The sequence below is a fragment of the Diaphorina citri genome, unplaced genomic scaffold (assembly GCF_000475195.1).
Source record: "Diaphorina citri unplaced genomic scaffold, Diaci psyllid genome assembly version 1.1 scaffold565, whole genome shotgun sequence".
Taxonomy (NCBI): domain Eukaryota; kingdom Metazoa; phylum Arthropoda; class Insecta; order Hemiptera; family Psyllidae; genus Diaphorina; species Diaphorina citri.
This window is the reverse complement of record NW_007377999.1, coordinates 38,239-62,413: the sequence shown is the minus strand read 5'-3', so window position 1 is coordinate 62,413 and position 24,175 is coordinate 38,239. Positions and strand designations below refer to the sequence as shown.

Below are 24,175 nucleotides of genomic sequence, written 5' to 3'. Positions count from 1 at the left end.
AAAAAACAATTTAGAGAAAATGACTATTTTTTATGTAGGTATTTCTACACAATATTAATTTTCTGGACTTGGCATTTTTTTTATAATGCAGATTGGCTTGTATAAATAATCTCTTTTTCTAACTACACACTCATTTTCTCAATCTGTTTACCAAACATTTCATCAATATCTATTAAGATTGGCTTGTATAAATAATCTCTTTTTCTAACTACACACTCATTTTCTCAATCTGTTTACCAAACATTTCATCAATAGGTATCTATTAATGTTTTTAACATCACCTGTGAAAGTCTAATGAAATTTAGCTACATGGAAAACAATGCATTATTTGTTCAACATTGAGTAATATTTGCATCAATAGAATTTTATTTACGTTTTCTTTATAAAATTACTGTAATTTTAAATATAGAATATTGTACAAAAACTTTTTCAAAAACACAATATAAAGATTCTAAAATTTTAGAAAAAACTGATTGAATTTGTAATTCAAAAATCAGGTTTTTATATGCATAAATGTATGTTCAATATTTACAGACATTAAATTAAATATACAATACATAGACATAGGTAAAACTTATTTCTAAATGAAGTAAAAAATAGTAGATAATTATTTTCTTAAAAAAGTGAGATCTTTTTTTATTAGTTTTATTTTTCTCTGTGAGCATAGATAATATTGATCTACTGTTATAGGGATATTATTAAAATTGAAACGATTGTTAGTATTGTCATTTTCTTTCTTGGCTTTAGATACAATTACTCCAAATGAATTAATTTACTCTATTCAACTATTATCTATCTAAGCACAGAGAAACAGAAGAAGTAAACATCCAGATCAGAAATGTCCAAATCCGCCAGGCCAGAAGTTTCAAGTACCTAGGGAGCAAAACGATTGTTAGTATTGTCATTTTCTTTCTTGGCTTTAGATACAATTACTCCAAATGAATTAATTTACTCTATTCAACTATTATCTAAGTACAGAGAAACAGAAGAAGTAAACATCCAGATCAGAAATGTCCAAATCCGCCAGGCCAGAAGTTTCAAGTACCTAGGGAGCAGTATAACCTGTATAACAGAAAATCCAAAAAGTACAACAGATATAAAACAGAGGGTAGCACAAGCTAAAGCAGCCTTCAATAAAAAGAAGATGCTCTGCTCGAACAACATTAATTTGGAAGTGAGAAAACAACTAGTGAAAAGCTTAGTTTGGAGTATAGCCCTATATGGTTCAGAAGCTGAGAGCATCTCCAATAACTCTGAAGTTAGGAAGCCTCATCCAGCAGGTCTTGACAGTACAAGATCCAGACATGCCGTGACATTTACATTCTTGTCGCATTTCTGCCATCACATGCTGTAACAGAGAAACATTGAGGACCATGTTAAAATGCTTTTTATTTTTTGGTTCACAATCATGGCAGTAAATGACTAGCAATCTTCGTTCTATTGAAATCCTGCAATTTCTAACCCATGTCTAAGAGTTATTCGTGCTAAGCGTGTGTTATAAGATGATGTAACATGATGAACAAGATGTCATCTGTGTATTGTAAGAGACACTCATAAATTTCACTCCTAGGAAGTACCTACAGATGTAACATGATGAACAAGATGTCATCTGTGTATTGTAAGAGACACTCATAAATTTCACTCCTAGGAAGTACCTACATAGTTCTAGTTCTAGTATCTGAGAATGCCATGGACCATAAACCATTTGATGTCATAACTTGATAGCGTCGCGTCGTGAAACTCTGGTTAAAATGAAAGAAGTCATCTAGCTGGCTTATCAAGAAACGTGTTCATAGTAATTGATAACAAAAACTTGGGAATTTCGTTTTCAAATCAGAAACGATCCAAGATCATTATTATCTTAATTCCTATGAAACAAAGAAAAGGATATTGAGGATTGAATGTCCCAGCCAATACAAATGACATTTAAACTTTTTATTCACCCCACCGGCACTGTGTGAACATTGACTGTTGGCAACTATAACCATCTCCTTGTTTTGTGTTGACCATTTTAATATCATGCTAGTTAGTTTTGTACAATGTTGATGTCGATATGCTTGTCTAATTACCCCTAATTAAGGCTCATAAATCATGAAGAAAAAGCTTTGACAACTTTATTACGGTTATGAATTACTAAGCATTGGAATTCAAATAGAGAAAAAAAATAAAAAGAAGATGCTCTGCTCGAACAACATTAATTTGGAAGTGAGAAAACAACTAGTGAAAAGCTTAGTTTGGAGTATAGCCCTATACCTATGGTTCAGAAGCGTGAACAATATGCAAGAATGACAAGAAGAGAATAGAAGCGTTTGTGATCTGGTGTTGGCGGAGATTGAAGAAAATTGAGAAAAAAGTATTATAAGTTCTCTTATCCAGTAAAAGCAATTAAAACATATTTTTTAAGACGAACATCCATGTTCATGTATTTATGATGATAGAAATATTCCTATGACATAACAGCAAGTTTTTTGCTAATGTTTTTATAATGTTTGCTGGAATAGAAGTCTATTGTAACGATTAGATATGGCGCATTCCTTAATCTTTATCAATTAAATTTATTATTTTACCTACAAGATGTCTCAATTAGCTGGAACATTCTTTATTTTATTATGGTTCTAGACTTGCATAAAGCATACAACTCTACTTAGCACGCTCAATAGTATGCTTAAAGAATATGTTTAGAGTTAGAATCATATCGATGCTTTGGTTCCACAATAATGGAGATTTCAAAGTCTTCGCTTATAGAACCACTCGTCTCGTCCATGTGGTTTGTGCTGAAATATCCCACAATGAGAAGTTAACCTCCACTAGAGATTTGAGTGCAGACCATCTTATTCATTCCACAATGTCTATTACACTATTAGAGAGGTAATTAATGCTAGCGAGCAATTAAAATACTTTAAGAAGTCACATAAAATCAATATTTCTTGCTATAGAATATCTATTACACTATTAGAGAGGTAATTAATGCTAGCGAGCAATTAAAATACTTTAAGAAGTCACATAAAATCAATATTTCTTGCTATAGAGCGTTCTTTATCCTGATTATGATGATTGGGATGTGAGGTTCTCCTATATTTGTCGCCAATCGCCATACGAGTATTTATAATACAGATATGTAGCTAGATGAGTCTCGTGTTCCCCTTCTTTTTAAATGTTGAATTTTTTGCATAGTTGTCTCTAATAAGTAGTTGTTATTTTTCATAGAGACTCTCCATTATTTAAATTTAGGTGGTTGCATGTGAAGTTTTGTTTAATTTTAATCTGCGAATAAACGTTGTTTTTCCAATTTCAAAATCAACTGGAGTATGACTAAAAAGCCCAAGATTATGTTCTTGTAAATTTCATTTTCGATTGTTATCAACGTTGTTTTTCCAATTTCAAAATCAACTGGAGTATGACTAAAAGGCCCAAGATTATGTTCTTGTAAATTTCATTTTCGATTGTTATCGTGACACCAGTTATTGTTAATGTCAATAACTAGGGCTATTGAGTTCTCTTAGCTACTAACATCCAAGCATCTACTCATCTCTCATCAGCTGGATTCTGAGCCACCCAGTGTACCAAGTATTACCAACTTGAGAATGTCATAAATTGTTTTTGACCAGATCATAAATTGTAAGATTCCTTTTTTATTTATTTCTATATTTTTATATATTATTTTAAACCTTGGGAAACAATTATTACTAAATGAAATATTCAATAGGCATACCAAAAACGTGGTGGTTCACCTGGTAATGAAGTAAATGGAAAAAACCCTAGGCGGGAACATAGGAAGTGTCTTTCTGATTCCTGAAAACATGTAATAGGCATCCACTGAAAACTAATTAAATCTACCAACAAAATGTACAAAATGTAGATAGGTTGGTACTCAAAGATGTTCTTCATTTTGTAATGAAAGGAGATGTAGTAGTACATTTAGATATTATGTAGTTCAAGTATTTGAAAAATAATTAAAGCAAATTTAACGAAATTCCTGGACGAGTGCGAGACAGGATCAAACAAACATATCTTAACGTTGAGAAACAACATCTAGAACATAAACTAATAATCCAAACCAAACAAAGCCGCGAGGAGATAATGAGGAAGATATAGATTTCAGAATAAAGGAACAAATAGTAAAGGGTGCAACAGGATATTCAGAATGGAAATCCCTATCTTGAAACTTTAGAATATCGTCTAACATGGGAAACAATTATTACTAAATGAAATATTCAATAGGCATACCAAAAACGTGGTGGTTCACCTGGTAATGAAGTAAATGGAAAAAAACCCTAGGCAGGAACATAGGAAGTGTCTTTCTGATTCCTGAAAATATGTAATAGGCATCCACTGAAAACTAATTAAATCTACCAACAAAATGTAGGTTTAATTTAGATAGGTTGGTACTCAAAGATGTTCTTCATTTTGTAATGAAAGGAGATGTAGTACGCGCTAGAGATTCGGGGTATCAAGATAATAGAGTTCAATTAATGATTACAGACAGGCCCCTAGGGGTCTGCAACGAGATATTATAAGAGAAGAAAGTTTAAAGCTTTTTTGTATTGTTTAATAAATAAAAGGTATTTTATATGTATGTATAATAAAAGGTAGGGTAAGTGTACCATTTATTCGCCCACCTAAAAAACGTACCATTTATTGGCCCACCTGCCCACATTTATTTTTCTAATTTTTGTTTTTATGACTACAATTTTTGAATAGCACTGGTTCGATAGCAGTCTTTAAGCCCTTTCTTTTGATGAAATTGGATCTTGAAAAATTTCGTCCAGTTCAGACTTATGTGGCGTATGGTACAGGTGGGCCAATAAATGGTACGTTTTTTAGATGGGCGAATAAATGGTACACTTACCCTATCTTTCCGAGGGTTTGAGTGTATTATTGAGATCACTTACCGCACGTCCCGCTTCATTGTTGTGCAAGTTCATTTTCTCGCGCAAACTTCGACCTCGCTCTCCGGTGTCGACGAATTCGCGCGAAAATTTGAATCCGAAGCCGATGTTGTCCGAGCAGCCGCCCCATTCCCAATCTCGGACGCCGGCCACATTGTTCAACGTGGTTTTCGTCGGCCGTTGGCCTTTGGATTGATGACTATAATCGCACGTACATGACTCGATGCTGCCTTCGGCACAAGATCTGGCAACGGTGTGAGTGACAGCTGCACTCGTTATTGCGTAAATGAAAGCTGTTTCCCTACATCCTGAAACAGATAGAAGAATGACATGGTCGTTACTTTTGGTACAAACTAGTACAAACGCAATTTCTAGAGTGTAAAGTTCTAGCAACGAGTGTTGACAGTTGGTGCAATTTTCACTGAAATTTAGTCAAACTAAATGGAATGTTGACAATTGACGTTGTTGACATTTACAAAGGGGACGAAAAAATCAATTTAGGAAAGAATATTTCATTGAATAATTAATTTTCAATGAATTATATAGGTAATTATAATAATCAAAAGTAAATCGAACTCATATAATCCTGGACAGCAGGTCTATAATTAAGTTCAGGTAAGGGTGGTCAGTTGTCTGGTTCAGCAAACAGGAACCCATACAGAGGGGATTGAAAATGCAAAAGAGAGCCTGCAATGCTCTTCGGGCAAATTTAATGAGAAATAGAATTGTAAAATGAGGAAGTCCTTGATTTTCATTATTGTACGTTCCTCTGTTCAAATGAAATTATTTGATAATTTCATATAACTATGCACAAATACTACCTACAATATTCTGTACATTTAATACTTTCACAGTTCAGACTTATGTGGCGTATGGTACAGGTGGGCCAATAAATGGTACGTTTTTTAGATGGGCGAATAAATGGTACACTTACCCTATCTTTCCGAGGGTTTGAGTGTATTATTGAGATCACTTACCGCACGTCCCGCTTCATTGTTGTGCAAGTTCATTTTCTCGCGCAAACTTCGACCTCGCTCTCCGGTGTCGACGAATTCGCGCGAAAATTTGAATCCGAAGCCGATGTTGTCCGAGCAGCCGCCCCATTCCCAATCTCGGACGCCGGCCACATTGTTCAACGTGGTTTTCGTCGGCCGTTGGCCTTTGGATTGATGACTATAATCGCACGTACATGACTCGATGCTGCCTTCGGCACAAGATCTGGCAACGGTGTGAGTGACAGCTGCACTCGTTATTGCGTAAATGAAAGCTGTTTCCCTACATCCTGAAACAGATAGAAGAATATGACATGGTCGTTACTTTTGGTACAAACTAGTACAAACGCAATTTCTAGAGTGTAAAGTTCTAGCAACGAGTGTTGACAGTTGGTGCAATTTTCACTGAAATTTAGTCAAACTAAATGGAATGTTGACAATTGACGTTGTTGACATTTACAAAGGGGACGAAAAAATCAAACTAGGAAAGAATATTTCATTGAATAATTAATTTTCAATGAAAAATGGGTAATTATAGTAATCAAAAGTAAATCGATCTCATATAATCCTGGACAGCAGGTCTATAATTAAGTTCAGGTAAGGGTGGTCAGTTGTCTGAACTCAAGGACAAAAGGGTCTTTGTTTGTTTGCCTGAAAATATTCACAATGAGCTCCGCCTGCTTTCAGTTCTGAAGGAAAATAAAAGAGTCTCAAGTTACCCTTTGCTATTTCGAAAGCTTCTTGTCCAGACTACACGAGGGAATTTTTTTCTGTTTCCCTACATCCTGAAACAGATAGAAGAATGACATGGTCGTTACTTTTGGTACAAACTAGTACAAACGCAATTTCTAGAGTGTATATAAAGTTCTAGCAACGAGTGTTGACAGTTGGTGCAATTTTCACTGAAATTTAGTCGAACTAAATGGAATGTTGACAATTGACGTTGTTGAAATTTACAATGGGGACGAAAAAATCAAACTAGGAAAGAATATTTCATTGAATAATTAATTTTCAATGAATTAAATAGGTAATTATAATAATCAAAAGTAAATCGATCTCATATAATCCTGGACAGCAGGTCTATAATTAAGTTCAGGTAACGGTGGTCAGTTGTCTGGACTCAAGGACAAAAGGGTCTTTGTTTGTTTGCCTGAAAATATTCACAATGAGCTCCTCCTGCTTTCAGTTCTGAAGGAAAATAAAAGAGTCTCAAGTTACCCTTTGCTATTTCGAAAGCTTCTTGTCCAGACTATACGAGGGAATTTTTTTCTGCAAGCAGCAAGTTTCAACAATTTACCTGACCACTGATGTTTTAAGAATATGGGTTTATAGACTAAGTAAAAGACGAAAACAAGAATAATAACACAAAAGAGATTTAGGGATAGATCCCTAAATGGGCATTTTGATTAAATATTGGAAACATCTCTATTTGTCTGTTGAGACAAATGATTTAGTCGTACAGTTGTTTAATATTTAGTAGAGGAAAAAATGAGAATTTACAGCCCAACAACAGAGTTCTACTTGACAAGATCTGAATTTTTTTCTGCAAGCAGCAAGTTTCAACAATTTACCATTGACCACTGATGTTTTAAGAATATGGGTTTATAGACTAAGTAAAAGATGAAAACAAGAATAATAACACAAAAGAGATTTTCATACATAAGTAGGTACACTGTTAATGCTATAGGGATTCGCTGTAAATATTGTAAAATCACAACTTTTTAACTTTTTGGGATCATATATTTTTGTAATCAGTAAGCATTATATTTTATCTCTTATTTTTGACGATGTAACTATGTAATTATATTGATTCCTGTGTAAATTATACTGTTGAGTATCCTGTAATAAGCCTTTCTCCGTGTGTATTTCAAGTTAGCAGAGTAAAACTTCCTAGAGTAGAACTTATGACTCTTTATTGATTCCTGTGTAAATTATACTGTTGAGTATCCTGTAATAAGCCTTTCTCCGTGTGTATTTCAAGTTAGCAGAGTAAAACTTCCTGGAGTAGAAGTTATGACTCTTTTGCATCCTGTACTTGTGTTTGTGTCATACTTTTGGCATTGCTCAACGAATCCGGCACCAGGTTAAAATCAAATCACATGAAATATATTTGCATCCACATGAAATGAACATTCATTGCTCTATTTACATCTTTAATAACTTTTATTTTCGTGATGTAGGTTGCGATTATTGATGAACACAGGTTGTATACGAAAAGAAATTCGTTCATAGAATTCGTCTAGTTTGAATCTCGAATCATGAACGGCCAACGAAAATCGTGCCACGAAGACCGTTCTTGAAAAGACAAGAAAAGAAGAAAATCGATAAGACTACTTCTGGTAGGTAAATGAGTTTTTACATTTTACAGTTTGTAGACAGACTCTTTTAGAACAGTGAGACTAAAATGTATAATTATTAATATCGATTTTGTATTTGGTACCAGAAACATGAATTTCACCAGCACTCACCAATGGCATGGATGTTGCTGCTTTTATCATTGACAAAGTCAAGCTGCCTAAGGCTCATACATATACTGTGTCTGAAGTTCAACTTAATTTCAACTACATCGCGGACTTTCCGTTACACTCTGTGGCTAAGGCTTTGGAATTTGCCTACGTTTATATTACAGTGTTGCCGATTCGACTATTGTGGGGGAGCGCATCGGGAGGTCTCTCTTAATGGCCTAATGGCAAAATCATATTAATTATTTATTTCCAATGACCACTCCTTTTTTACTTACATTTTATCACTAATTATTATTTTTATTGTTTACTCTTGGAGTGGTTTAAAAGAATAATAATTATCATCGACTGGTTATTCTTTTTTAGAAAGTAAAATCTTTTAGAATATTCCTGATTCCTGTGGCAAAATCATATTAATTATTTATTTCCAATGACCACTCCTTTTTTACTTACATTTTATCACTAATTATTATTTTTATTGTTTACTCTCGGAGTGGTTTAAAAGAATAATAATTATCATCGACTGGTTATTCTTTTTTAGAAAGTAAAATCTTTGCAGAATATTCCTGATTCCTGCCTCGGAGTGGTTTAAAAGAATAATAATTATCATCGACTGGTTATTCTTTTTTAGAAAGTAAAATCTTTGCAGAATATTCCTGATTCCTCTATGTCAATATATTTGTCTGGCTTGATTTATACCACTATTTATACTAACAGCCTAGTGGTGATTACATTGGCCACGGAAGAGGTCCTGATTCAATTGATTCCTGCATGTCAATATATTTGTCTGGCTTGATTTATACCACTATTTATACCAACAGCCTAGTGGTGATTACATTGGCCACGGAAGAGGTCCTAATTCAATTCCTGATTTGGTCGAAGTTTTACATTCAGATCTCAGAATAAAACTTTTCCTCATGAAACATTATTAAAAAATTTAATTAGGTAATGAGTTCCAAAAGCCTTTGTTTTGATACTATGATGGTCAACTCTTCCTTGCTCCCATTCCCATTTTACTTTTCGTGAGAAACCTGTGTGCTGACCACTTTTCCCGCATTGATCTACTTCTTACTTGATTCCTTTAATCAATGCAATTATCTTTCTGAATTTATCTCCTACAGTGGTTTAGTCTTCAGTAATGTAACCTGTTCGTATTGGTAATGTGCATATGCAAATGCAATAGAAATAATGTGTACTTAGAGCAACTGGTATTGGATTTCATTAATTCATAGGCCTGAGATTGTATTGTGGTCATTTGCAGATAAAGGAACAGGACAAAGTATGCTAAGAATGCAAAGTTCATTGATTTTTTTTCTTCTCTTTTTCAAAAAGGAAGGGGTCAGAAGAAAAGAGCTGAAACCTCGTACTACTTAGGTATAGTGTAAAAGGAAGAACAGAATAAATGTAGTGTAGTTTGAAACCCAATGTTCCTCTGTCAAAACTAGATACCTGGGTATAAAGATATAAAGAAACAAAATACAGGTTAAGAATGCAAAGTTCATTGATTTTTTTTCTTCTCTTTTTCAAAAAGGAAGGGGTCAGAAGAAAAGAGCTGAAACCTCGTACTACTTAGATATAGTGTAAAAGGAAGAACAGAATAGATGTAGTGTAGTTTTGAAACCCAATGTTCCTCTGTCAAAACTAGATACCTGGTATAAAGAAACAAAATACAGTTAAATTAGGTGTTCAAGTAGGCATACTGATATCGGTAGACAAATTGTACCACGTTGTAGGAGTGTGTCTGTATTGATAGTCGTCATACAGGCTGCAAGCGAACATTCACTGAATATTTTCCACACCTTGAAAGATTACTGTGAGCTCTTCTAAATATTTGTCTACTCGGGTTATCTGTATCTCTCCTAGTACATATTGAATAATTTCCGAGATAAAAGCGATAAGATTTGAATTTGTTAATTAGTATTTGTCTACTCGGGTTATCTGTATCTCTCCTAGTACATATTGAATAATTTCCGAGATAAAAGCGATAAGATTTGAATTTGTTAATTTTGTACTACTAAAGTATCTCTATCTCTTTGTTCCAAATCATGGCCAAGTTTTCAGGTACTCTTATGTGTGTTGTTACCAAGTATGACGTATATTTTTCAAATTTTTCTAGTAACATACAAGATACAAAGCTTTAAAGAGAAAGGAAATTGATTGGATTGTGTAAATTGTCGTGTTTTCTTTAATCTCGGCACATTTTGATCAATTCTTCATAGATGTTACTATTGATGTTATCTATCATAAGCATTTTAGCGTTCTTTATCCTGATTATGATGATTGGGATAATTATGAGGTTATCCTATATTTGTCGCCAATCGCCATACGAGTATTTATAATACAGATAGCTAGATGAGTCTCGTGTTCCCGTTCTATTTAAATGTGAATTTTCTGCATAGTTGTCTCTAATAAGTTGTTGTTATTTTTCATAGAGACTCTCCATTATTTAAATTTGTTTCTAGGAAGCAGGAAGAATATAAACGATTATGTTTCGGGTGATAGTTTTATTTTCCCTTCTTTGAGGTGATATTTCCAATGCTTCTCAAGAAGCAGTTCGACTTCACTGTGATCACTCTTTTCATAATAATATATGTACTTCTAAGTATAATCCAGTTATAGGTACCTAACATGAAAAAGTTAACGTCAAGTCGATTGATTCCTTTATTGAGAATTCAAAAGGAACGATGAAATTAACTTAACGTTGTTTTTCCAATTTCAAAATCAACTGGAGTATGACTAAAAGGCCCAAGATTATGTTCTTGTAAATTTCATTTTCGATTGTTATGATAAGTAGTTGTTATTTTTCATAGAGACTCTCCATTATTTAAATTTATTTCTAGGAAGCAGGAAGAATATAAACGACTATGTTTCGGGTGATAGTTTTATTTTCCCTTCTTTGAGGTGATATTTCCAATGCTTCTCAAGAAGCAGTTCGACTTCACTGTGATCACTCTTTTCATAATATGTACTTCCAAGTATAATCCAGTTATAGGTACCTAACATGAAAAAGTTAACGTCAAGTCGATTGATTCCTTTGTTGAGAATTCAAAAGGAACAATAAAATTTACTGTCCACAGTTTCTACCCGAGATAATAAGTAACGAAGTTTTACCAATGGATACGAGTAAAATCAGAGTAATCAAATAATCCAAATCGAGAGATAGTACTTCGAACGCCCTTTCTCTCTCCTCAGTTTGTCTAATCGTTTCGTTTGTAGGGTCTCGATTTGATGATCGGATCCTTTTAAGCTATTTAGACCATTATCCAACCTAATTATAACCCTCGGTCTCAACATCCTTTCAAGATAACAGGGATCAGCGGGTTGGAATATGTCTGGGTTGTTTTTTTCCGATGCAAATTTCAAAACTGGTTCAAATCTGGATTTAATGTTCAAAGGGTTCCGAGTATATGGGGTTATCAATTGACAGATTATGATGGAGAAGGTATAAAAAATACGCGGTTTTGAGGGAGTTAGACGCTTGTTACTAATGTGATAGCCGAATATCAACAGCTGTTTATTAATCCTTGTTATCAAGCGTGCGGGAGGCGCGCGAACGTCAAGAGTTTGAAGCGCCGCCCGGTAAGATTAGTACATAGATTGTTGAACTTTATGTTATCAGGTAAGAATTTTTTGTTAAGACTACTACAGCCTTTCAAGAAGAAAGTTTCAGCTTTTCTAATTAGGACCATTGTATTTAAACAGACTCTATCGATATTATCCAACCTAATTATAACCCTCGGTCTCAACATCCTTTCAAGATAACAGGGATCAGCGGGTTGGAATATGTCTGGGTTGTTTTTTTTCCGATGCAAATTTCAAAACTGGTTCAAATCTGGATTTAATGTTCAAAGGGTTCCGAGTATATGGGGTTATCAATTGACAGATTATGATGGAGAAGGTATAAAAAATACGCGGTTTTGAGGGAGTTAGACGCTTGTTACTAATGTGATAGCCCAATATCAACAGCTGTTTATAAATCCTTGCTATCAAGCGTGCCGGGAGGCGCGCGAACTTTATGTTATCTGGTAAGAATTTTTTGTTAAGACTACTAAAGCCTTTCAAGAAGAAAGAAGCTTTTCTAATTAGGACCATTGTATTTAAACAGACTCTATCGATAGTTAAACGTAAAACATCTTCATTCTTAGATAGTACCACCACCTTGAGGAGGTGGAAATAACACATCACAAAGGCTTCCTTTTGTTCCCTTTACCACCAATGTCGACTAGGAATATTAGGATGTTCTCTTGATCTCTGACAGATTGTGATATCTTCATAATATCTATTACTAAGCGGGAGAGCATCTTTATGTTATCCGATATTACCCTCCTGTCTGTCCTTTTCATCTTCTCTAGTCCAATAATGCCAGTTGTGTTAATGTGAAACGTTGCTTCTGATTCAGAACCTTTGCTGACGTCTTCAGTCCTTATAAAAATAAAATCAGTGATGAAACATCAACAATCCCAAGAGAGAGTCCTATTCAAGGGGTAGGAAGCCCATGATAGAATAGCTAGGGTCCTGATATCTTCATAATATCTATTACTAAGCGGGAGAGCATCTTTATGTTATCCGATATTACCCTCCTGTCTGTCCTTTTCATCTTCTCTAATCCAATAATGCCAGTTGTGATGTTAATGTGAAATGTTGCTTCTGATTCAGAACCTTTGCTGACGTCTTCAGTCCTTATAAAAATAAAATCAGTGATGAAACATCAACAATCCTAAGAGAGAGTCCTATTCAAGGGGTAGGAAGCCCATGATAGAATAGCTAGGGTCCTAAAAAGGTTGTACGTTAAAAGCTGATTCCTTTTTACAACATCCTTTTCTTACATCTGTTTGACTGTTTTTGTGAAAAATTACGATCAATATTTGTTTAAACATATTAAAAGTATTAGTACCTACCCCATACGTACCTTTCATCATTCATATGGCTATTTCTTACATCTGTTTGACTGTTTTTGTGAAAAATTACGATCAATATTTGTTTAAACATATTAAAAGTATTAGTACCTACCCTATACGTTACCTTTCATCATTCATATGGCTATGTCCCGTGTAAGAGGTTTATTAAGTTTGCTGTTCCTAGATATTTACCTCCATGTCTAACGTATAGCTGTATACCAAGATGTATTTATTTAGGTGTACATATGGCTATGTCCCGTGTAAGAGGTTTATAGGAGTTTGCTGTTCCTAGATATTTACCTCCATGTCTAACGTATAGCTGTATACCAAGTTGTATTTATTTAGGTGTACATATATTATTAAAGGAAGATTAATCTATTTACTTATCACTACTACTTAAGTAATCATCCACGTAATTGACGTAATACTTGTAAATATTTTAATAGCTTTATAAAACAGTACAATAGACTGAGAAACAGTTTCAATCTACGATCTCAATGCTTAAGAGAAATGATCTGCCCATATACACAAAGGCCACATGGAAGCAAAACTCCTCTTAATCCTTCACATAATATAACACATGAATGAATATATGGCTATGTCCCGTGTAAGAGGTTTATAGGAGTTTGCTGTTCCTAGATATTTACCTCCATGTCTAACGTATAGCTGTATACCAAGATGTATTTATTTAGGTGTACATACGTATATATTATTAAAGGAAGATTAATCTATTTACTTATCACTATACTACTTAAGTAATCATCCACGTAATACTTGTAAATATTTTAATAGCTTTATAAAACAGTATACAATAGACTGAGAAACAGTTTCAATCTACGATCTCAATGCTTAATATTATTAAAGGAAGATTAATCTATTTACTTATCACTATACTACTTAAGTAATCATCCACGTAATACTTGTAAATATTTTAATAGCTTCATAAAACAGTACAATAGACTGAGAAATAGTTTCAATCTACGATCTCAATGAGAAATGATCTACCCATTTACACAAAGGCCACATGGAAGCAAAACTCCTCTTAATCCTCAACATAATATAACACATGAATGAACTCAAAGGTTGGTAGGAATATTTGACAATTGAAAATCAGTAGGGCAGATCCGTTACACTAACTAGATACTAATTGACACTTGAATCTTGACAGCTTTTGTCCAAGAGAATACATATAGAAGACCTTGTGTGCATATTTATGTACCTTGGGATACCTTTGATTCGAAAGTAAAAGTAAGAAGAATGCCAAAGACCTGTTGTTCAATTGTTGTCGAAGAAAAGCCCAAGAATGATGTTTTATGGTCAATTAAGTTTTGTTTCTTGTTAGAGCTACTGGGGAATTGTATTGTGTAGCACAGTTTTGTTTGCTATTTTTACTAATATTCTTTTAATATATTCCTTTGTATTTTTGGGCATTTTGATTAAATATTGGAAACATCTCTATTTGTCTGTTGAGACAAATGATTTAGTCGTACAGTTGTTTAATATTTAGTAGAGAGAAAAAGGAGAATTTACAGCCAAACAACAGAGTTCTACTTGACAAGATCCGAATAAAGAACACACCGGTTGTGGTTGTCCTTGATTTGTTTAAACGGAATTTCGCAAGTCGTAAGAAATACATTCAGGGGTCATACGAAAATCTCGTAGAAGTATAGAAGGTAAATGCAAAGATCAATAATCCTCATACTGTTTTCTAAGCGATCGATTAGAAAAAAGTACAAAAGTATCTCTATCTCTTTGTTCCAAATCATGGCCAAGTTTTCAGGTACTCTTATGTGTGTTGTTACCAAGTATGACGTATATTTTTCAACTTTTTCTAGTAACATATGTACAAGATACAAAGCTTTAAAGAGAAAGGAAATTGATTGGATTGTGTAAATTGTCGTGTTCTCTTTAATCTCGGCACATTTTGATCAATTCTTCATAGATGTTACTATTGATGTTATTTCTATCATAAGCATTTTAGCGTTCTTTATCCTGATTATGATGATTGGGATGTGAGGTTCTCCTATATTTGTCGCCAATCGCCATACGAGTATTTATAATACAGATAGCTAGATGAGTCTCGTGTTCCCCTTCTATTTAAATGTTGAATTTTCTGCATAGTTGTCTCTAATAAGTATAGTTGTTATTTTTCATAGAGACTCTCCATTATTTAAATTTGTTTCTAGGAAGCAGGAAGAATATAAACGATCATGTTTCGGGTGATAGTTTTATTTTCCCTTCTTTGAGGTGATATTTCCAATGCTTCTCAAGAAGCAGTTCGACTTCACTGTGATCACTCTTTTCATAATAATATATGTACTTCTAAGTATAATCCAGTTATAGGTACCTAACATGAAAAAGTTAACGTCAAGTCGATTGATTCCTTTATTGAGAATTCAAAAGGAACGATGAAATTAACTTTCCACAGTTTCTACCCGAGATAATAAGTAACGAAGTTTTACCAATGGATACGAGTAAAATCAGAGTAATCAAATAATCCAAATCGAGAGATAGTACTTCGAACGCCCTTTCTCTCTCCTCAGTTTGTCTAATCGTTTCGTTTGTAGGGTCTCGATTTGATGATCGGATCCTTTTAAGCTATTTAGACCATTATCCAACCTAATTATAACCCTCGGTCTCAACATCCTTTCAAGATAACAGGGATCAGCGGGTTGGAATATGTCTGGGTTGTTTTTTTCCGATGCAAATTTCAAAACTGGTTCAAATCTGGATTTAATGTTCAAAGGGTTCCGAGTATATGGGGTTATCAATTGACAGATTATGATGGAGAAGGTATAAAAAATACGCGGTTTTGAGGGAGTTAGACGCTTGTTACTAATGTGATAGCCGAATATCAACAGCTGTTTATTAATCCTTGCTATCAAGCGTGCCGGGAGGCGCGCGAACTTTATGTTATCTGGTAAGAATTTTTTGTTAAGACTACTATACAGCCTTTCAAGAAGAAAGTTTCAGCTTTTCTAATTAGAACCATTGTATTAAAACAGACTCTATCGATGGTTAAACATAAAACATCTTCATTCTTAGATAGTACCACCACCTTGAGGAGGTGGAAATAACACATCACAAAGGCTTCCTTTTGTTCCCTTTACCACCAATGTCGACTAGGAATATTAGGATGTTCTCTTGATCTCTGACAGATTGTGATATCTTCATAATATCTATTACTAAGCGGGAGAGCATCTTTATGTTATCCGATATTACCCTCCTGTCTGTCCTTTTCATCTTCTCTAATCCAATAATGCCAGTTGTGATGTTAATGTGAAATGTTGCTTCTGATTCAGAACCTTTGCTGACGTCTTCAGTCCTTATAAAAATAAAATCAGTGATGAAACATCAACAATCCTAAGAGAGAGTCCTATTCAAGGGGTAGGAAGCCCATGATAGAATAGCTAGGGTCCTAAAAAGGTTGTACGTTAAAAGCTGATTCCTTTTTACAACATCCTTTTCTTACATCTGTTTGACTGTTTTTGTGAAAAATTACGATCAATATTTGTTTAAACATATTAAAAGTATTAGTACCTACCCCATACGTACCTTTCATCATTCATATGGCTATGTCCCGTGTAAGAGGTTTATAGGAGTTTGCTGTTCCTAGATATTTACCTCCATGTCTAACGTATAGCTGTATACCAAGATGTATTTATTTAGGTGTACATACGTATATATTATTAAAGGAAGATTAATCTATTTACTTATCACTATACTACTTAAGTAATCATCCACGTAATACTTGTAAATATTTTAATCTCATATAATCCTGGACAGCAGGTCTATAATTAAGTTCAGGTAAGGGTGGTCAGTTGTCTGAACTCAAGGACAAAAGGGTCTTTGTTTGTTTGCCTGAAAATATTCACAATGAGCTCCGCCTGCTTTCAGTTCTGAAGGAAAATAAAAGAGTCTCAAGTTACCCTTTGCTATTTCGAAAGCTTCTTGTCCAGACTACACGAGGGAATTTTTTTCTGCAAGCAGCAAGTTTCAACAATTTACCATTGACCACTGATGTTTTAAGAATATGGGTTTATAGACTAAGTAAAAGACGAAAACAAGAATAATAACACAAAAGAGATTTAGGGATAGGGATTCGCTGTAAATATTGTAAAATCACAACTTTTTGGGATCATATATTTTTGTAATCAGTAAGCATTATATTTTATCTCTTATTTTTGACGATGTAACTACTAACTATGTAATTATATTGATTCCTGTGTAAATTATACTGTTGAGTATCCTGTAATAAGCCTTCCTCCGTGTGTATTTCAATTTTCAAGTTAGCAGAGTAAAACTTCCTAGAGTAGAAGTTATGACTCATGAATGAACTCAAAGGTTGGTAGGAATATTTGACAATTGAAAATCAGTAGGGCAGATCCGTTACACTAACTAGATACTAATTGACACTTGAATCTTGACAGCTTTTGTCCAAGAGAATACATATAGAAGACCTTGTGTGCATATTTATGTACCTTGGGATACCTTTGATTCGAAAGTAAAAGTAAGAAGAATGCCAAAGACCTGTTGTTCAATTGTTGTCGAAGAAAAGCCCAAGAATGATGTTTTATGGTCAATTAAGTTTTGTTTCTTGTTAGAGCTACTGGGGAATTGTATTGTGTAGCACAGTTTTGTTTGCTATTTTTACTAATATTCTTTTAATATATTCCTTTGTATTTTTGGGCATTTTGATTAAATATTGGAAACATCTCTATTTGTCTGTTGAGACAAATGATTTAGTCTTACAGTTGTTTAATATTTAGTAGAGAGAAAAATGAGAATTTACAGCCCTGGGCATTTTGATTAAATATTGGAAACATCTCTATTTGTCTGTTGAGACAAATGATTTAGTCGTACAGTTGTTTAATATTTAGTAGAGAGAAAAAGGAGAATTTACAGCCAAACAACAGAGTTCTACTTGACAAGATCCGAATAAAGAACACACCGGTTGTGGTTGTCCTTGATTTGTTTAAACGGAATTTCGCAAGTCGTAAGAAATACATTCAGGGGTCATACGAAAATCTCGTAGAAGTATAGAAGGTAAATGCAAAGATCAATAATCCTCATACTGTTTTCTAATCGATCGATAAGAAAAAAGTAAAAATAGGTGTTTGTTTGATCCTGTCTCGCACTCGTCCAGGAATTTCGTTAAATTTGCTTTAATTATTTTTCAAATACTTGAACTACATAATATCTGAAAGATGCCTATGATTCCTTACAAATTTATCAGGGGAAATGTCTTATCTTCTGGCAATTCTTCCTTAAATTTATACGAAAATCTCGTAGAAGTATAGAAGGTAAATGCAAAGATCAATAATCCTCATACTGTTTTCTAAGCGATCGATTAGAAAAAAGTAAAAATAGGTAGTATAAAAAATTGTGTTAGTGTCCGCAAGTGCTCACACAATAATCGCAACAAACGTTGCAAAATTAGGCAAACCGCATGCGCACCGTGTGAAACAAACTACAAAGCACTAGACTTGAAACAATTACGAAAGAATCTTGTGGGCTACATATAAACTGGTAAGCCGGCAAGATATAAGTCAACAAATTTATGAAGAAAGATGATATGGTTCCCCGAGGCAATAGCATCACCTACCGCCTCGGCTGCGTGATGATTACTGACCTAGGGTCTATCATTACCATCAAGCCCAGAGCTCTGGGGGTTTTCAACGAACCCTTTAGCTCCAAGAGGCTCTGTATCAGTTTTAAGTATGACCCATTGCAACACATGCAAAGGGAACACTTCAAAACTGGAGTTCTGGTACTTATAAGAATGTCTGGTGCGGAAGTCAGATATACTCTTTTGGATGATGTATTACAAGGATTTTGTGGTGATAAGATTCCTATTGATCAGTAATATCAGTATTAATATTAACATAATATTGATATATATTAAATCTGGTCTATCATTACCATCAAGCCCAGAGCTCTGGGGGTTTTCAACGAACCCTTTTGCTCCAAGAGGCTCTGTATCAGTTTTAAGTATGAACCATTGCAATACATGCAAAGGGAACACTTCAAAACTGGAGTTCTGGTACTTATAAGAATGTCTGGTGCGGAAGTTAGATATACTCTTTTGGATGATGTATTACAAGGATTTTGTGGTGATAAGATTCCTATTGATCAGTAATATCAGTATTAATATTAACATAATATTGATAATATATTAATGTATTACAAGGATTTTGTGGTGATAAGATTCCTATTGATCAGTAATATCAGTATTAATATTAACATAATATTGATAATATATTAAATGGGTATTTTTCGCGACCAATACCGCCTCGATGAAGCGTGGAAGATAGATTTCAAAGGGACCGAGAGTGTTTGGTGCCGTACAGACACTTTGATATCTTCATTATCATCCTCTATCATTATCTATATGGGTGGCTCCCTTATAATTTAATTGACTAACACTTCTTGCTAGTTGTTCTTTTTGCTTTGGTTTCTTCTACCTGATGAGGCTCAGTATCTGATGCATGTTTAGGTATTGTCGGAATCCAGATGAGATGATACCACCTACTTGATTACAACCCAGTGTCTATCAGATTTAGCAAATGTGGGAGTTGAATATAATCCAAGAATTGTTTAATATTTGGGTTATTTCAAATTGGTCAAATCAAACTTAACTTGTGGACATAGGTAGGATGATACCACCTACTTGATTACAACCCAGTGTCTATCAGATTTAGCAAGTGTGGGAGTTGAATATAATCCAAGAATTGTTTAATATTATTTTGGGTTATTTCAAATTGGTCAAATCAAACTTAACTTGTGGACATAGGTAATTTACTTTTATTCTGTCTTACTTTTTAGAAATATTTTTGATAGCATTTACACTACGTACACAGTTAATATGTTTGAGATTATTATTATTATTACTCAGTAACTCACCTATGAGTTTTCAGTTTTTTTTTTTTAATTCCAAAAACAATTTTTTATGATCTAAATAAAAATAAATTAGAAATTAAAGATTTTGGTTACGATTTTTCTAACTGACACACTTGAATGTTATTTTATTTATTTTTAATACAATTTAGCAACAAGGCCATTTGCAGGGTTGAGATTATTATTATTATTACTCAGTAACTCACCTATGAGTTTTCAGTTTTTTTTTTTTAATTCCAAAAACAATTTTTTATGATCTAAATAAAAATAAATTAGAAATTAAAGATTTTGGTTACGATTTTTCTAACTGACACACTTGAATGTTTTCAGCAAATATTTTAGGAATCGCATATTTTGGCAGGACAACAGGATGTGTTCTACTGTAAGGGGAGCGTCGCACTTTTCACAGGTGGGCGGGTCTTCTCGTTTAAAACACTTGAATGTTTTCAGCAAATATTTTAGAATTTTTTTTTCTTCTCACAGCTTCTTGGGTAAAATTGAAAGCATGTCTATAAAATGCATAAAGTTATTAGTTTTCCTATCGAAATGGACATTCCCGTCCAGCGTCCATACGTTATGTTCCTAGGAATTTATGGAGTAGTCGCTGCCTGGATATACTTTATAAATCCAAATTTTACGACCATCATTTTTATCGACGGACTGAAATGTCTAATAGGTTGTCTATAAGTAGGTCTTAGTCTAAATGTGTTTCCAATATGTTTTATGGGGAAGTTAAAAATGTATGTTATTTCATCTTCTATCTTGCTATCAACTAGTGTAGTCGCATTCATGCTTGGGAAAAAGTTTCTAGTTCTAGTAGTCTATCTCTAGGACGTATTACCGGTGTTGGCAAATGGTAAACCATAGTATCTATCATAGTACCTATCTATCCACACGTGGAGACTGATAGATTGGGGAAGTTAAAAATGTATGTTATTTCATCTTCTATCTTGCTATCAACTAGTGTAGTCGCATTCATGCTTGGGAAAAAGTTTCTAGTAGTCTATCTCTAGGACGTATTACCGGTGTTGGCGAATGGTAAACCATAGTATCTATCAGTCTCCACACGTGGTGCTCCAAACTAGTACATATAGTTATCTTGCTATCAACTAGTGTAGTCGCATTCATGCTTGGGAAAAAGTTTCTAGTTCTAGTAGTCTATCTCTAGGACGTATTACCGGTGCTGGCAAATGGTAAACCATAATCTATCACTATGGTCAATCATCTTTACGTTCCTGCGTTGGAAGCCGGATAAAAACAAAGAAGGCAAACTTTATCACACGCAAGCACTTGGACTCCAAAAGTGGTGTGAAGTGTGGACTTGCGAAGCTGTGCGACGGCCCGGATTTCAATTCCAAGTGTGAAGTGTGGACCCACTTTATCGCTCAAGGTCATCGCCTGTACTTGCATTAGGAAGATGTAACGATATACAAAGCCATGATATAATACACGTTGCCTTAATAGTCCATGGAATTGCAAAAAATTCTTCACCCAAACTGAACCTCTTTTCGGAATAATTTATCCGACCGATTTCAATGAAGAATGAGACGTAGAGAAAGTGGTTTCAAAATGAGAGATGAGTGAAGGAGACATTGAGATTGTCCTTGAGGAAAATATTGTTATAGACGAAGTAAAGCACTTAAAAACACATTTAATATTTACAATTAACAAAATAATTAACAAATAAATGAAGGGTGTACTACGGGTGTATGTATGACAGGTCCAATTTACTTAATTCTTCACCCAAACTGAACCTCTTTTCGGAATAATTTATCCGACCGATTTCAATGAAGAATGAGACGTAGAGAAAGTGGTTTCAAAAAGAGAGATGAGTGAAGGAGACATTGAGATTGTCCTTGAGGAAAATATTGTTATAGACGAAGTAAAGCACTTAAGAACACATTTAATATTTACAAGTAACAAAATAATTAACAAATAAATGAAGAGTGTACTACTGGTGTATGTACGACAGGTCCAATTTACTTCCAAAAGCTAATGTAAACATATTTTCCAACATTCAATTTCTAAAGAATATCTAAATTTGTAAAGTTTTCACCACTACAATAAAAAATAAATAAAAAAAATATAAAAAAAAAAATGTGGGAATACAAAAGATATCTCGAAGAAATTTCGTGTACGCTGGCGCTGAACAAAGTGCTAAAAGCACTGGGAAGACTATTAGAAGCATTCCTAGTGATGAAGATATAGACAACATTAGTAGAGAATCTGCCGATGTGCAATTAAGTGTAACCGATCGAGTGTTATACATGAGAGGCTTATGTGGACTTAACATGACCAGACCGTGGGTCGAGGACTTTATGATAAAACTGAACGTAAGCTAAGTGCTACTCAATATAGGACAGTTGGACAGTAAACAACTCAATATAGGACAGTAAACATTTTACAAAGCTGTTATGATTATCCTAGCGAAATTAGATGTTAATTTACAATTTTTAGATTGCTTGTGGAATTGTTAATTTATGTATACCTACTTTCAAATTATTAATATGATTTTTATTAAAAGTGTTTTTTACCAACCGATCGAGTGTTATACATGAGAGGCTTATGTGGACTTAACATGACCAGACCGTGGGTCGAGGACTTTATGATAAAACTGAACGTAGGTAAGCTAAGTGCTACTCAATATAGGACAGTTGGGCAGTGTACAAACATTTTACAAAGCTGTTTTAGAAATGGATGATTATCCTAGCGAAATTGGATGTTAATTTACAATTTTTAGATGGCTTGTGGAATTGTTAATTAAAAACATTTGTATACTTACCTACTTAGGTAGGTATTACTTTTATCTTGGATGATGTTAATACTCAGCATAGTAAAACATTGCCTTGTAACAATTTTTCTAAGCTACAACCGATTTACACCTCAACTTCCTGATTCACTGACATTTTATCAGCTTTATCTCCTTCAATCCTCTGGTAAAATTTTACCACGGCCTTCCTGTTCCACCTTTGGTACGACTGCCCTATGGCTCGCCATTATTTCCTGACATCTCACTTAATACACGACTTAGATAGAGAGGTTTAGCTGTATTAGCTTATTAAATCATAATTAACATTCTATTATGGCATTTTATTATTTTATACGGAGATGGTTTCAGCGTGAGGCATGGAATTGATTATGCACATTAGGTTTCGCATTGGAGCGTCTGCCATGAATAGTACTTTCAGGATAGTGGTCGTATTGCCAAGCTCATGAAATGAACGTCTGACCTGAGATGAGGAAAAATGTGCATGCCATGAATAGTACTTTCAGGATAGTGGTCGTATTGCCAAGCTCATGAAATGAACGTCTGACCTGAGATGAGGAAAAATGTGCATTTCTCACCGCATCAGTAGGTACAGATCTTGGCCAGGTAGAAATCATGTGTTAGGGAAATTAGAAAACGATAAGATCGCTTTAGAAATTGATGATTCTTTGCCGATGTCATCGGTTTTGTGTCATTACACTGATGTCTCATACAGTTAAAATCAAAACAAAAGGAATGAAATCATCTTGAGAGAGAGAGAGGAGCATGGAATTTTTTGTAAATTCAGGAATATTGCTGGAAAGTGGAAAATCTCTTTTTCCCTCAGTGAAGATCTCTCTTTACCTTACAGGACGATAATAGATAGATATCAATTGCTTTTAGTTCAGCTTGAAACATCTCTCTCTCTCCCTCTCACCTGTCCAAAACTAGTAGCGGGTGGTCTATGTACCTTTCAGTGCTAGTGGACGGGGTTTGGTTCAAAACTGACCTCTGAAAATGAATGAAATACTAGAAACAACACCACAGAAGAACAAAAGAGCACTCGAGAAGAGAGCCAGAACGAATTGAGCGAAACAAAAGAATGAAGAAATCCCAATGCTGATTGATTTGAGGGCAATGAAATATGAGGGAATTGTTCCCTACCCCTAAATGCCTAAATAATGAGCCAGAAACAGAACAGAACTTTTCTTAAACTCGAGGTCTATGATACATCTGGCTTTTGGATAAGACGGACGTTCATGGCAAATATCATAAGAGATTTTGAAAAAAG

General features: G+C 34.2%; 1 protein-coding gene across 1 annotated transcript in view; it reads right to left on the bottom strand.

The window, feature by feature from the left end:
• Positions 1–1,225: 1,225 nt before the first annotated feature.
• The window catches only part of LOC103510154 (protein Wnt-1-like), a 32,757-nt gene continuing 9,807 nt past the window's right edge, over positions 1,226–24,175 (bottom strand). Inside the window, exons 3-5 of the mRNA XM_017444468.2 lie at positions 5,872–6,171; positions 4,893–5,197; positions 1,226–1,348 (exon numbers count right to left, since the gene is read on the bottom strand). Coding sequence (XP_017299957.1) covers positions 1,226–1,348; positions 4,893–5,197; positions 5,872–6,171 — 728 coding nt within the window. The remainder of the gene's footprint in view (positions 1,349–4,892; positions 5,198–5,871; positions 6,172–24,175) is intronic.